The 16765-nt window shown below is 31.9% G+C and overlaps 2 protein-coding genes and 2 long non-coding RNA genes across 16 annotated transcripts; 3 read left to right on the forward strand and 1 right to left on the reverse strand.

Moving 5' to 3' along the window:
- Window positions 1–231: 231 nt before the first annotated feature.
- Window positions 232–2023, forward strand: LOC138178593 (gamma-glutamyl hydrolase-like; the record flags this gene model as incomplete). Its single annotated transcript, XM_069110600.1, has 7 exons — window positions 232–374; window positions 461–511; window positions 582–659; window positions 768–922; window positions 995–1101; window positions 1172–1400; window positions 1539–2023. Coding segments are annotated over 7 exons (903 nt in total), but the record flags the coding sequence as incomplete, so codon positions are not given.
- On the reverse strand, window positions 1917–16370 carry LOC138178572 (zinc finger protein 271). 11 transcript variants are annotated; one of them, XM_069110560.1, is made up of 12 exons: window positions 15868–16369; window positions 15008–15113; window positions 14119–14226; window positions 13831–14037; window positions 12077–12588; window positions 11856–11997; window positions 11432–11764; window positions 11113–11357; window positions 10615–10880; window positions 7873–8094; window positions 6036–6421; window positions 1917–5522 (listed from the first exon to the last, which is right to left on the reverse strand). In XM_069110560.1, exons 2-12 carry the CDS (start codon window positions 15056–15058, stop codon window positions 5049–5051), a joined length of 2946 nt encoding a protein of 981 aa, XP_068966661.1. In that variant the 5' UTR covers window positions 15059–15113; window positions 15868–16369; the 3' UTR covers window positions 1917–5048. The 11 variants fall into 11 exon arrangements, with proteins under 11 accessions (XP_068966661.1, XP_068966660.1, XP_068966657.1 ...); XM_069110559.1 differs by having other exon boundaries at window positions 12077–12585; window positions 13831–14226; window positions 15868–16370; XM_069110556.1 differs by having other exon boundaries at window positions 13831–14226.
- Window positions 7327–8047, forward strand: LOC138178595 (uncharacterized). Its single transcript, XR_011172749.1, has 2 exons — window positions 7327–7746; window positions 7818–8047. It is a non-coding gene; the product is annotated as an uncharacterized LOC138178595 (long non-coding RNA).
- Window positions 15314–16604, forward strand: LOC138178594 (uncharacterized). Of its 3 annotated transcripts, none has more exons than XR_011172747.1 (2): window positions 15314–15534; window positions 15655–16604. It is a non-coding gene; the product is annotated as an uncharacterized LOC138178594 (long non-coding RNA). The 3 variants fall into 3 exon arrangements; XR_011172746.1 differs by having other exon boundaries at window positions 15453–15588; XR_011172748.1 differs by having other exon boundaries at window positions 15528–15602.
- The last annotated feature ends 161 nt before the right edge of the window (window positions 16605–16765 follow it).

Raw genomic sequence — 16765 nt, forward strand, 5'->3', positions numbered from 1 at the left:
ATATAAAAAGTTAGAATGTTATATGAAGCATTTGTAGGAAAAATTCACGTTACACGTTTTGCTAATTTTTTCTTTTTCGCGAGTTAGTAAGAAAAATTGCAAATATTCTGTTTTTAAAATTAGTCTGATTCGTCTAGTAACAAACAAAGCGCGAATTTTATTTTTTATTCAAACAATATTAGTTTATTGCGATTATATAAAAATATATTATTCAGCGCGTTGGTTAACTAAATTGTTTCTCTTATATTTTATTCAATCTTATGTTTAAAAGGTATTTTAGCACAAGAGAAGTCTCCAGACCATTCCAAAAGTTATATTGCTGCATCATATGTAAAATTTATTGAAGGAGCCGGTGCAAGAGTTGTTCCAATTTGGTAAGTTTGTAACATTATAATAAATAATAGATTGAATTATCACTGTAATATACATGTAATTATGCCAAAAAGATGCTCTTTTTTAGGATTGGAAGGGATGAATATTATTATGAAGATATTTTATCTAAAATAAATGGGTAAGATGAAAAACTGAAAAAATAGAAAATTATATAAATTATAATATATGTATTATATCATTTCGTATAGAGTTCTATGGCCTGGTGGATCTGCGTCTTTCGCTAACAGCAGTGGGGGGTATGCAGATGCAGGATATGAGATTTACAAGTAATAGAGTTATATAAAAATAGTTTTATCACTCGTAACAGTATAGGAGTATCTTTTGCTTAATCATGGTATGAAAAATTTTCTTAATTGTTTTGAATTCATTTACAGAATTGCAAAAAGAATGAATGACAATGGAGATTATTTTCCAATACTTGGAATATGTTTAGGATTTGAGTTGTTAACATACGTTGTTGCTGAACGTATTCCTCATAGGACACGCTGCAGAGCACAGACTCTACCACTCCAGTTGGAATTTACACCAGGTTCATCATTTAAATGTCACCTTTTTAACTAGTTTCTTAAAACAAAAATCTAATTTTCTTTGTATATTTTAGATTACAGAAGAGGTAGGATGTTTTCTGATATTTCAGATAATGTTGCAGACATATTGAGAACTAAGAAAGTGACATCAAACCAGCACCTAAATTGTGTTACAAAATCGGTAAGATATATTCATTTATTTTACAATAATATATGTCTGAAGATCATGATACTTATTAACAGATTTGCAGGGTTTACAACGTGCTGGTGTAAGCGATAAATTTCGAATATTGTCTTTGAATCATGATTTAAGGAATCTTGAATTCATTTCTTCGTTGGAACACATCACTTATCCTTTTTACGGCTTGCAATTTCATCCAGAGAAAAATTTATACGAATGGAAAATCGGGGAAAAAATTCCACATGGAAAAAATGCTATTGAAATTGCACAATATTTTGCTAATTTTTTCGTTAACGAAGGTACATCTGTCTTTTTTGAAGATTTTTATATCTTATATCTGAAATCAATACCAAAATTATAATATCAAATCATAATATCAATATCAAATCATTATTATATCAATATTATATCTAAAATCAAAATTATTTTGTGTGCAGCGCGTAAGAATCATCATATATTTCGAAGCAGTGAGGAAGAAGCTCAGACGTTAATTTATAACTACTCACCAACCTACACTGCATTGGGGGACTCTGTATTCATGCAATCTTACATATTTGATTTAGTGAATACATTATGATCTGTTGATATTTGTTTAGTTAGTTCTCGGTCTGATAATTTTATTGTATATTGTTACTAATTATTATTTTATTATATATTCTATAGATATTAAAAGGAATACTAAATTTTTTTAAATGAATGTAAATTTATTGCAGACCGATTCTATTATCACTAAATCTTTAATTTATGCTGAAAATTTTATTCAAAATAGAATTAAAGCATGGGAAATCATTACATGTAAAACAGGACACATAGTGTTCACATTTAACATAACACCAGTGTATATTGTGTCACAACTGGGATACATAATATTACAATGGTGCATAATAAAGTTCTATACATATTTCCTTCTATCTAAAGTAAACCATATTTTGAATTCTTTCCTTCACCATCGTATTTCACTTCGAACCGAAGCGTTCTCATTTAAACAACTGTTATTGCCGAAAAAGATAAGATCATGTAGATAGAAATTTTATTAAAAATTATACACAAAACTGACTGGTTACGACTCTTATTGAGAAAGTAAAGTAGCATCTAGCATTTTACTGTTTTCTACTTGATATCTTCGTAAAGTCGCTTCGATTTAAAGGGAATTGGTTGGATCTGATACTTGCTTGCTATTTTTTAAAACAAGCATGAAACTAAATTTCTTAAAAGCATGAATCAACTCGTAATTTTATTCTTGTAACGTATAATATTATCAATAATAATAATAATAATAATAATAATAATAATAATAATATAATAAGATAATAATAATAATTCATATAAACATTATTTCTATTTATTCCTTGTTAGATTTTTTAGCAAATTACAAGGAGCGATGCCACGAATATATTGCGTAATATCGTCGGAAATATTATTTGTATCAAGTGACTCCGGTACGGCATCATAGTTTTCTTCCTTTTTCTATTTTCGTGTCGTGTACAATATATATATACATAATGTATATAAGCATCAGCAATATATATTATACATATATATTTGTCTTTCCTTTCTAGATGTACCTTTGCGTGTTTCCTTCTTATTTCCATTTCTCTATATATCTCTTTTTCTTCTTCTACGCGAATATAATGTGGGAATTTTACGCTCCATATGTAACATACATTTCGTGTGTCACTCATAAAGTGAACCTGCGGCATTTATTAATTTTCCCCTTATTATTTTTTTTCTTTCTTTTTTCTTTAAATAATACGAGATATCTAACTGTTTGGATATACTTAGATATATTTATCGTAATATATTAATCTAGACTTCTACGGAGTGATGGACATTGTCGTACACTCCACGTGACGCATGCACGCGCGTTAATAAATTTATCATCTTTCTCGTGTCTATATTCAATAGTTGTTATTATTATAATATTATACATAATTAAGGTAAACCTGATACTGCAGCAATCGTTAACATGCAATTGTGAATTCTTTTTCTGCGTTTTACGCTTTACAAACTGATCATACATATTGTTATTTTGAATACTCTTTTAAATATGTAATATATATCTAGGTAACTTATAACACTAAACAATGTTGCCGCAGAACCAAGCTTACGATATTTTTATCTTTTACCCTTAATCGTAAATACGAAATACATGGCCTTACAAGATCGCTAGAGTTAATAATATTTTTCCTTTTCAAACTAGATGAAACGTAAATAGCGTTAATCGTTTAAAATTAATTTTAAAAATCAAAATAATTCAGTATCGTCCCTATATACTACAAATAAAAAAAAGTGTTGAATTGCTATCGTCTGTTCACTTTTTATCTTTTTTTGTTTCCTTAGCTTTTTCATTATTTAAAATCTGGTGTAGTAACAGTTCATTTCGCTGCGGATAAACGCTTAAGTGAAATCGGCAAAACTATATTGCACTCCATTATAATAATTACGATTAAACAAAAAGAAAAGTTAAAAGGAGAAGAAAACAATGACTACAACTAAAACGGACAATTAACGCGACGCTTTTAATTCGACATTCGGGTCCGTATTGAAGAACATAAATTGTGTTTTTAAATATTTCTTTGAAATATAATTCCTCGCAAGTAAAGTAAACTCGTTAAAGTAAACTACACGCCAATTAAAATAAACGTAATTATCTAAGTAAGTCGAAAATGATCCATTATTATAATATATAGTATCTTTCTCAGTCACGTTTATGCAGAATTTTTTTACGCAAGTAATAAAATGTATACTTATTCTTATGATATTAGATTTTATATAGAATTTTTTTTTTTATCTCTAAGCCAATTATATATAGAAAGCGAACTTATGTTTTTTTCTAAAGAAAGAAACAGAAAAAAAAAGAAAGTATAATTTTGTGGAACAAATCAATGAAATGTTCTTAATTCATTTATTGCGTGAGTAATAGCGATAATTAACGTAAAAAATTTTGTGGCGCTGAACAACGTGACGGACGCAAATATAATTGCTACTACATTTTATGATCATTTTGAATAACTATTTCTTTTTTCTTATTTCAGCTCAAACAGAGCAATTTGATAAAATTGTGACAAAAATGATAAAAACCGAATATAATTCAAATTACAAATACATTTTGTACTCCAAGCAAACTACTGGATAAATTTTTTAAATTATGATTACATCATTATTTCAGAGGTATGTCGTACATACATTACATTATATCACGCTAAATTTTGTTCTTTTTAATTAGCAAATACATTAATTTCGTTTCTCTTTTTTTTATACGAAATTATTGCATAAAACTAATACAGCGTCATATTGTTACCGCAATTACTTTCTAATCGTAATCGAATTAATAGCGAAGTTATGTGTGCCCATCATCGAATCGCAGGGTTCGCGATTATTATCGATTTTATATTTTTAACTCCATAACACATATCAAATATTTTTCCCCTTGTAAACGATCTATTAAAAGTTATCATATAAAAAGGAAGAGAAGAAAAAGAAAAGTAGAAGAAAATAGACAGAAACAAAGTAATTCAAACTTTGGATAATACACTGCTATCGATCATAGCAGCACGATTAATTGTTCAAAACTGATGAAGTTCATATTATAAACCCTTCTCGTTTTTTCTATATGTAGCTACAGAGAGCATTACGACGAGGACAGGTTCGAAACGTGAACAATAGGGCGCTGCAGTCACGACAATTCACAACGATCTTTCCATAACAACACTTTATCAATTAACCCACTTCTGTGCCTGTAGAAACTGCAAGTTTCAACAGTCTTTTTCTTCTTCCTCTTCCGAGAAAAGAGCAGACGAACAAGAAAAAAGAAGGAAAACAACTTAACGGCGCACTTTCATTGGTCAACAAACACAACATTCATCATGTATACACTCACTTTTTCTTCTCCTTATGAAAAAATGCTTTTCTGTTTTTCCTTCACATGTTTGCTCTCTTCATTTGGTTTAGTAGGAGGTCAGTACACCTGGAGGAGTAGGCACAACTACGGTATGTTGTGGGACTACGGGTGGTGCAGGGGGTGCCAAAGGATGGCCGACCAGAACTGCTGCTGCCGGAATGGGCAGAACACCGGATTGAGGAATTGCAGAGGGCGTGCTGACTTGTGTTGGCGGACCTTCCGCTGCGTGTTTTCTCAAGTGTCTCAGCATATTACCCTTTTCAACGAAAGTTTTCCCGCAATCTGGACAGCTATGTGGTCGCTCGTCCGAATGTGATCGTCTATGAGACACTAAATGTCCTTTGCACATAAAGTCTTTTGGACAAAGATCACAACGGTATGGTCTCTCGGCGTTGCTGCCTTTATTGTGCGAACGCATGTGGAAAAGTAGATTACCCTTTAAAGGGAAGCTTTTGCCACATTCTGTGCATACAAATGGACGTTCACCAGTATGACATCGCATATGATTTACGAGATGTTCCTGTAACAGAAAATTGAAGATATTTTTATTAGAATTTTTTTATATTATCGGTAATTAAAAAACTCAATCAAAAAATCAATTGTTAAGCTGTGTCCTTACTAACAACAACGAAGGCATTTTTAGTCGATGCCTTTTGAAGAAGTTGTTGATTGTTGCTCAATTGTTTCTTCATGTTTCTGACGAATTATAGTAACAAAAAGAGCTATTCATTAGCTATTTTCGTTCAAAGCAGCAAAGATCAAACAAAAGTAAGAGACATCATGACAAATACCCTTTCAGTGTGTACAGTTTGTCAACTGTTTTACAATCTGTTAAGAACAGCTGTCAATTCGAAACCGAAACAAAATCCAAATGTTTTTATGATTATATGCTTCGACGTAGATAAAATAGGCAATAAAAGTTTATCATTGTTGCTTCAATGAGGAGCAGCTTAACAATCATACAAAAAATCCATTCTATGATTCTATTATATGTCTTTCATCTGAAATAAATATATTCATAACTTGAATCTACCTTTCTTGTAAATGGTTTCGAGCACACGTTGCAGCAGTGCGATGAATCTCCGGTATGCTGACGGAGATGATTATTTAGATGTTCTTTCCTGGTGAACGTTCTCTGACAGAATTCACACCTATGAGGTGATTCACCAGTGTGGATTCGCACATGATTCGTCAAATGCTCCTTACGAGTAAATGACTTGGAGCAGAAGTGGCATCGGTGTGGCGATTCGCCTGTGTGTTGACGCACGTGATTTGTCAAATGTTCCTTCCTCGTGAAGGATTTGGTGCAATACTGGCACTTGTGCGGTGACTCACCCGTGTGTTGCCTGACATGGTTCACCAGATGATCCTTCCGCGTAAATGCTTTCGGACAGTACTGACAGCGGAAGGGCGTCTCTCCTGCGCAACATTAACCAACGATATCGCGACTTTTATTTCCCCAATCAATCATCATTAAATCGTCATTACACGATTTGACTTTAGTTTTGACAGATTTTCTTTGATGCAACGTACGGGGATATACATTAAAAGTACATATTGCTATTTTACATACCACGGTGATCAAGTCTTAAATCTCTCGCGTTTATTTTGTTGTTATTCTGTATCTTTTTATAACTTCTTAATAAAATATTTATCTGTATTTTAATATCGTATTTTTTTTCTTATATTTAATTCGTAGAATATGTTGATATCATTCAGAGGAAAGAGTTTAGGACGGACACTGTATATAAATTACTGATTTACTGGATATACTGTTTTCATACCGAGATTTAAATGTTTGTGAGAGCTTCACTCAGTTTTTGCATTACGTTTTGATATTATCTATATTATCAATGCTAGTCATTCTTACATCTATGAAATCAATTTTTGATCTTGCCATTTCCTTACGTTACATCGATGAAAAATCAGATCCGGACAATGATAAATATTCAATGAAAATGTTATATATATATCATTACCATCAAAAGAAACAATAGAAAGAAAAGTAACAATCACTATTCTGTAACTATGAATCTTCTCTATATTAAACGAAATCTCATTAACAAATTTTGCTATGAAATGAAATGAAATGAAAATGAGAATGGAATTATGTACATATCTCGAACAAAAAAAGGGAGCGATAATAAGTCGAATAAGAAAACGTTTCTACAATGCAGAGGCATTATGAGAACGTTTCATTTAGCGAGAAGGCTCTGAAATAGTTAATAAGAAGCATATATGAGAGCGGTGTATTAGGCAGAACAGTAAATGTCTCTATAGGATCTGATGATGAAATGGGGTAATTGTGATCAGTTAAACTAATTGCTAGTTGGACATAATGTGAACTGTTATGCACGAATGGCGAACGCATTATCCCTCGGTATATCATCATAAACAGTATGCTATTAATCAAAAAAAGAGTAAAAAAAAAGGCTGAACAAAAGGCAACAAAAAGAAAAAGAAATAAAACCAAAATTAAAAAAGAAGTGAAGATATGTACACCTATACATTTATCTTTTTCCACATGCAAGTATGCAAATCATAGTTAAACATTGGGTAGAAGCAAAACCGAATGATGTGCGTGTACGCGTGTTTGGAAACAATATGCACTTAAATGATCATCTTTTATGTGAATGATGAAACAATGGATCAATTCAGATTTGGACAAAGATGTGAACGATTTCTTGGTGTATGTAATGCGTGTTACATAATACGTTACATGAATGTGGTGACTCAGTGATATAGTAAGTACTTAGATTCGTATTTCTTAACTAAATATGATTTCTCTATTCACATATAAAACTACTACTCTCAGAGACAAATATCACAATTGGTTGTTTGTGAAGTGGATATCTGCCAACCGCTCTCACCTGTGTGTTGGCGGATGTGGTTAACAAGGTGTTCCTTTCTGGTGAACGATTTGGAGCAGAAGCCGCATCGGTGTGGAGACTCACCCGTGTGCTGGCGAACGTGGTTCAAAAGATGCTCCTTTCGCGTGAATGTCTTCGAGCAGAAATCACAGCGGTGCGGCGTCTCACCCGTGTGCCACATTATGTGGTTCGTGAAGTGCTCCTTTCTTGTAAACGACTTACCTGTATTCGCAGCGGTAAACAACCAAAAAAAGAAAAACAAAAGACCAATGCTTTGATTATACTGTAGTATCAATTGGATCTGTAATTAAACTGCCATTGACATGTCATGTATAACACATTATGGGACGATTCCAAGATGATTAAATTGGGCTATAATGAGATGCTGATTTGGACCATCAAAATGTTTTGGATAATTTATTTTATTTGATTTCTCATGGTAAAGAACCAAAGTAACAGCATAATTTTTTCATATATTTCATACATGAGAGATTATTGCTTAAAGCTCAAAGTAAAAATTAATTTGTGAGACATTTATCATCAAAGAGATAATGATAAACTGTATTACTATCATATTTTTAAAAATTTCCCATTAGAGATATTTATTTCTTATGCATTTCAATATACGCGTACTAATCTTATCAATTTGCGGAATAAACCAGGCGCTGCACAATACCAATAACAAATTTCAATGCAGTTTCTTCCAAAATACAATTTGCTCAACTAAATTTCTTATTTTGATACGAAGAGAAGTATTTAAATTTTTTGGTAACAAAATATATTCGTGTCAATATTGGTATGAATATTGTATATGTCAGGTATGGGAATATGGGTATGAATATCGAAGTAACACGAACTGTAGAGGCAATACCCACAATATCTGTAAATACTTACGTAGCAGTCGTGTAAATGGAATTTTTGTAATCAAATGAAAAAATATCGTCCTTGTAAGATATAGATTTAACATTAAATTTCTTGCCCTTATTCATAATTAATATTATTCTACAAAATAGTTAAATACACGTGGGGCACTGCAAAATTACTATTCCCACATATCAAAAACGAATTTTTATTCTACTTTTTAAATAAAAATGATTAATTATTAAATAAGAAATTTTTATTTTTTAAGAAATTTTTAATGATATCCAAATCATTATAATTTAAATGCAAAACGTAATTATGGACAGTAACATTCTGGACTAATTTATAAAAATGTATTAAAAAAGCAAAATATACGTGTAAATAAAGTAAATAATAGGCATGAACTTCAAATTTTTAAAAGTCACATCTTAATATTTGGATTTGTATATACTTTAAAAATAGAAATTAATTTTGTTTAAATTACTGATTATTAAAATAAATCAATTGGATTAAATTAATATGAATAAAATTAAAATAAATAAAATTGAAATTAAATAGATAAACACATCTACTCTACTCTACATCTACTCGAATATTTCGAATAAATATTGTTGCGACCTATTGACAAAGAAACGTGCTCGCAATATGTATATCAACCGCTTAGATTTACGAAATAAGTCGTGACATTGAAGAATGTGGCAAAGTGTAGATGCATGAAAAGACGGTAAGTGACCCGTCACTGATAACAATGCTACAAAAAAAAATAATATACGATGGTCGAACTCACTGATAATTCGAAGGTTAGAAAGACGTTTCTGCAAAGGAATGCGCGCAACCTGTGACAGGAGATAGCTAAACACAATGCGCAATCAATTCTCACGAATTTTATTTCATATCTTCTAACCTTCAAATATTTTTTTATTGTATTTAATATATTTATAAAAAACATTCATACTAAACCTTTTAAATTGAAGTAATATTATTAATTTACTTAGTTTTGAAAACACCGAATAAAATATATTTTTAAGAAAGTGCTACATTATATGAAATCTAATGTTGCTTTATATCTTTTTCTAAATGTATAAATATGTGAAAGCAATTTAAAATATTGTATAATTCTTTCTGAATAAGAAATATATAAATGAATGGTTAAATGAATAATTAAATTAATGCTAATATTAAGAAGGATAGATATAAGTTCTGAAAACTATTTGTGTAGTGTGTAAGTTTCCTATTTTTCCTAATTCTAATTCAAAGATATATAATTAATTTTAAAAATAACTAATACTAAGTAAAAACCGTAAGAAATATATGTCAGATGTAAAATATTTTATTGTCAATCAATGTATGACAGTTAAAATATAACTTACCTTCAAAATATCTCAAATACTATAAAAAAGATGTAGATTGTGTAAACTCAATCAATTATAACGTGTTACATAAAATGTTTTTTGTAGTACAAGCATTACTTCTATTCCAACTACAACACATGTGATCTTTTATCATTAATATATTAATTTTTTAAATATTCTGGAATCGTCCCATTTATATTATATTTCAATTACATACATCACATAAAAATAATACTATATAATTAAACATTATTATTTTATCTGTATAGATTACTTTCTTTAGTGACTAATTAAAAAAATATTAAACTTCTATAATTAAATATCTATTTATTATTCGTTATTTATTATCATTATTAGCATAACAAATACATTAAGTTTAAATTAGTGCGAGTTAAAGAAAGTGATCTTGAAATGGAAAAAATGGCTCACTTTAGATGTTATCTTAGTGATTTTATATAACGAGTACTCGTATACTTTATGCGTGTAATACTTTACGTCACAGGAATTATTGGAAAAATAGAGTACTTACCGCATATTTCACAGCGAAACGGTGTATCATTGGTATGTGAACGCATATGATTTGCGAGATGTTCTTTACGTGTATATTTCTTGCCACAAGCTTGACAATGATGAGGAGTTTCTCCCGTGTGCCACATAACATGGTTCATAAAATGTTCTTTGCGGGTAAAGCTCTTTTTACAAATATCACATCGATGAGGTGTTTCACCCGTATGTTTGCGAACATGATTTACCATATGTTCCTTCCTAGTAAACGTCTTTGAACAGTACTGGCACCTAAAATATAAAATAATAGTATTATTTTTAATCGTGATTTTACTTAAACATAAATATTTTAAAATTTTATATACATTTGAGACAATAATTATAAAAATAATACTGATATTATTAAAATCCTAAAAGCAAAATACAATTACTCATTAATTAAAAATTAGAAATGTTAATATATCTTCTACAGTAATCTTTATCAATTTTTGAAATTTTAGTGAAATAGCGTAAGTGAATTTACCTGTAAGGTGTTTCCCCAGTATGACAACGCGTATGATTATCCAAATGTTCTTTTCTTGCAAAACTTTTCCCACATACGGTACAATTATACGGTTTATCGGTAGCATGTCGCTTCATATGACGTTCCAAAGAGGGTGCATTTGCAAATACATGAAAACAAACTGTACAAGTAAACATGGATCCACCTAGGTGACACTTCCCATGCCGTGTCAAATCATTTGCATTTAAGAAGGCCTTGCCACACACCTACAAACAAGAAATTCATATATATTTAATAAAAATTAAATATAAGATAAAATATGAAAACACGTGTTATATACCTGACAAGTAAAAGGTTTCCTTTCCGTATGATATCTACGATGAACGATAAGCTGATAGCGAAACTGAAAAATTTTTCCACATATTTCACATGCATGACTTCCAACTGATACAGGCGAAGCGCTTGGTCCTGGTGTAGCTTCGCCATCGCTTGATTTAATATCAAACTTATTTAATTGAACTTGTTGTACAATTGGAGTTCCATTTTGTATAGTGGTAACTGTTTGAGTAGGAACTGTACTTCCAACTAAAGTTGTACCAGCTGCTATTTCACTTTGTAGTTTTCCGAATACTTCATGATATGCTAAAAGCTGATTAATGTCCTCGACATTTACCTGCAGAATGTAATACAAATTTTATAATTATACGTTAAAAACTATTGTTTTATATATATTATCTATTATAATGTGCCACATTAACTCTCACCTTGTACATATTTTGCACCATTTCAACACCAAGTGTTTTTGCTAAATCTTGCTCATTCCCAGCGCTAATTTTCACGACTGATCCATCAGCTGTTCTTACATCCATCATATGACCTCCTGGTTTTAAATCTGGCACTTGGAACCTATACAAAAATTATAATACCGTTTGTCGAAGTACAAAAATTATCGAACGTGATAGATATATAAACTGTGTGAACGTACTGCGTCATATTTAGTTGACGCAATTCTTTCTCTTTTTCAGGCTTTTCTGTATTATTTTGACTTCCGCCTTCACTCGATGAATTTCCGCTTATGTTTACACCAATTTGTTGCTGCTGTTGTTGCTGCTGTTGCATAAGACTTTGTTGTAAATCTTGAGATGTTTGTAATTGGAGGTCACATTGAACTTGACAGTGAACTTGATTGTCACTGCAACGTTCAGTTGTGCAACTTCCACTTTCATCTTTCACCTTGTTATCATCTCTCTGTGCGTTTTGATTATGTGCAGTTGGTCCACTGTTCTGAGCGTTCTGATGATTTTGCATCTGGTGGTGAGATTGTTGCTGCTGCTGCTGCTGTTGTTGTTGGGGCTGCTGCTGTTGCTGCTGATGCAGCTGTTGTTGTTGTGCTGCCTGCATTTGTTGCATTTGTGCATGTGCTGCTTGTAAATGACTGACGCTGGCAGGTATATGTGCCCCGTCTAAATTAAGGCCTGGTAGAGAAACTGGTATCTGCTAAATAAAATATAAAGAAAAAATATTACTACATTCTTTTTCAGTATAACTAAATTATAGTTCTAACAATTAGATAATTGAAAGTATCATCAAATTAATAATAACATATTTTATGCTCTTTGTTTTTTTAGCATATTGCAAACTAGAAAAAAAAATAACAGTTAAAAACACAGTATCAGTTATTTATATACAGTGTATTCCATTTATCTGGAAATGCCTAAATATCTGAAAAACTATAGATGATACAGAAAAATGTTTTGAACAGATATTGTACGATGCTAAAGGAGACATATCATACTGATATTTATTTTATCAGTGCAATAGCCTTAGAGAAACCTTATAAAGGTCATGTTTATAATTTAACTGTCTTAAATAGTAACAACATCTTTTTTATTCTATATTGTTGTAGCCATAATAGAAAAATTTTCAAACCACTGTTTACTTATACTTTTTGCATAAATCACATAATATCGGGATATTAAATTTCAAATTTGATATGCCGCCGGCATTGGCGTTATCCAATGTACACCACGGGGAGGTTGCTCGGTCGGACTTCGTACATCATGATGGCTCTAAAAAGAGCCAATTGTGTGTGTGTAATTTTCTTTCTACTTGTTTACCATTGAAAAGGCTACAACTTTCCATCCTTCTTAAGAATTAATATCTCGATAGTGGTTTATGCGAAACATATAAGTAAGTAGCATTTCAAGAACTCATCGTTGTTGGTTATAAGAATATAGGATAAAAAAATATAATATCCATTTAAAAATATAAATGTGACATTTATAGGTCTTTTCGAAATTATTGCAAGATAAAATAAATATTGGTATGACATATCTTCCTTCACATAGTACGTTTCAAAAATTTTTCCGCATCATCCACAGTTTTTGAGACATATGCAAGTAAGTTTTCAGATAAATGAGATACACTATATATATATATATATATATATATATATATATATATATATATAATTACAATTAACATACAATTATACATAATAAACAAAAAAATGGGAACAAAAAACTGTGATAAAAGCAATACTTCAAATTATAAATGTGAAACTGCAAGCATTCCATGTGTATGTATTACAAGACATAACTTTGTTATCTACTCACACTTATATGAGATTACATACAATACAGTATATTACCACAATTCCTGCAAACGCAGATACTAAACCTGGGTCATTTTTAAGCTACACTCAATAACTAATCATTGCATACCTCTAAGTAAACAAACCTGTGAATTTGGTTGTAAAGAACTATGATGACTGCTACTGCTAACTGAAGGTTGGTGATGATGGTGTGTAGGTGTTGACTGATGATGCGAACTGGAAGTCAACGCCATTTCTTGGTTCAATGAAGAGGCTGGCTCTTTGGAAGATGCCTCTCCACCTCCACTACTCCTATGTGAGGAGTTGTGGTGGGAATGATGATAGACTGAGACCTGAGGTAGCGGTCCAGGAAAGAGATTGGTGAGGACCCAATATTTAGCTACCGAGGAGGCTAACGCTACGGCTGTACCTACACGCAGGTCCGCGGATGAATGCGGGGTACTCCCTACATTGCCAAGACTGGTTGTTGTAGCCAAACCACCTGGGTATGAAGGACGACCACTTTGACCCGCGTTTACATCCTACCGATATACATTCAAACATTTGTACAACATTGATAGAGCATGCAGCAGCATGCATCAGGCTCAAATCCAATCAACAAATGCGCTAGTTTTCAAATTCCTTTTTCTAGCATTACAAAAGCTATAAATTAATTTGTAATACATTCGTGCAATCATCGCCAGGATTTTATTGATATTTATATACAGAATTCATATTTGAGCAGAAATTAAAGTATAGCTATACCTAAATATAAAATTATACAAAATATATACTTTACAGTCAAAAGCTTATACATTTATATCCAATATTACAGTGTAATGTGAATTACACTATAATGAAAATTATAAATACTATACACTATATACACATATTTGGGAAAATTCATTTCTTTTAACATACAGAATATGCTTTATAAATACCTATATTGCAAAAAGAACAAGCTGATAAATACAAAATATTCAAGCAAAAGCTACTTCATTTAAATTTACTACAAGCAGCAAAACTTAAAAAAAAGGAGAAGTATAAAGTTTTATACAAAATTTCATTATACACAAAAAATTTTATTTCCTACTGCCAAACATAAATTTTATGTAAAACTGCACAAAAGAATAAGCAGGTATAACAGAGTTCTAATAGTAGTAAGTATTTGTTGAAGAATTTATAAAGGGAATACATATACATATTTCAATGAACAGGGATTTCTCAATTTATTACACAATATTTTCAAAATGTAGTATTTAATATATCAGTTGCGCATTTGTGGTTTGGTAAATAGCCCATATCAGTTGAAAATGGTCTTACCTCTTGTTGTGCCTGCGTAGTCGCTGGCAATGCATGCTGCTCACTGTTCATCTTTATTCACTGAAGGATACTAATTAAACGTTTTTGATATATTTCATTTCTCATCCTGCAAAATAATTTAATTAAAATTATTTCTTGCCTAAATTCCTAATATTCTACAAAATCTGATAACATATATTCATTACTTGTAAAATGAATAAAATTAATGAAATCAGTATTATTATGAAAACGATATGATATATAATTAGTAAAGTATCTATATTGCCCTTTGCACCATTGGAACTGACTAGTAAAATAAACCTTGTGATTTAACCTCGAAATCAATTGGTTTAATACCAATAAGAGAAATAACTCTTTCTAAATACAATGAACTCGAGACAGCATTGGGCGGATACTTATTATTATATAATGCTCCTATGGATAGGTTAATATCGTGAAAAAAGTATCGACACGTTACAAAAAGAAGAAAAGTAGTTAATTTAACCTCACAGATATTTAAGAGTTCTTTGTCGAGTGAGCGGGAAAGGGTGAGTCATCCAATACCATCTTTTGAAGGCGACAAAGGCTGATAGAGTGAAATGGTATAATGTTAGGCGTAAGTACAAACGGCTCGAATGAGTACGCAGATATATTTCCACATTTGTCAGGACTCGCCGCAGATCCCCTCGCAGTTAACGGAGGGTTCACGGGCACCATCTTCTGGTGTCTCAGGCATATGACGCGTCAATTATCGTGACTCGTAGAACGAGGACAAGAGGCTACAAGATGGAGGTTCCTCGGGATACGGGGGCAAGGGGATTTCTAGAAACCGTCGAAGAGGGCCGAAGCGATAATCAAGAGTGCTCGGAGGGTGGACTCACGTGGTGTACGGTGCCGTCGGCGGTTCTGGCATCTCGCTTGGTCGGCCCTAGGCCGTCTCGTATGCAGGGAGACGCGCGTCCCGACGCAGGGGGGGACGCCTTTCGCCGCCTCTCGACGTCTCACCTCGCCACGGGTACCCACAAGCAAATCCCTGATAATGGCCACGCGCCCTCGCCCTCCACCTCCACAATATATTCCAAGGGAAGTCTGCGAAATTCAGGAAACGAGCTTGCCAATTTTGATCCAGATAGACAGCAACCTGCGCAACAATTTCACGAAAACGCTGGCAAGGGCATACGTGCTCGCGGTTAACAGAAAATACGATGACTGTCATGGCGTCCCTCGCCCACCCCGCAGGAACTTACGCGTTTGGTGCATCATTTAGTCGATTAGTTTTTCATCGATTTCTATGAAAAAATCACCCGATAAATAAACTTGCCATAACGAAAAACAAATTTCCAACGAAATTTTCTGGAAATAAACCGCCTAATTGTTAATACGGCAAAATGAAATTTGTCAAGTGCTCTTTGTTAATTCATTCAGTATGCGCGCGCAGCATCCGGGTGCGCGCGCCGTTTTATTACTTCCTGTGTTACAACCCGCCAAATTAGAAACATCAAAATCTAAAATGTGTGAATAATTTTATTTAATAATTTTTATTTATCTAGATTTCTGATCGAAGTATCACGTTTTCTTAGAAGTCAATTAACAATAAAAGGAGATTAGTTTCCGTAAACAGGCAATTGAATACAAACAATTGGATTTGTATAAATTATATAATTTTACCGCACAAAAAGAATTGTAAAAATGATAATATTTTAAACGCAGCAACATTTTGTTGTAATGTTATAATTGTAGAAAAGTAGTTCCTTTGAAAATGGAAATTAATTAAAAATA

The sequence above is a fragment of the Bombus flavifrons genome, chromosome 3, assembly GCF_040668555.2.
Source record: "Bombus flavifrons isolate JBK064 chromosome 3, iyBomFlav1_principal, whole genome shotgun sequence".
NCBI classification, from domain to species: Eukaryota; Metazoa; Arthropoda; class Insecta; order Hymenoptera; family Apidae; genus Bombus; species Bombus flavifrons.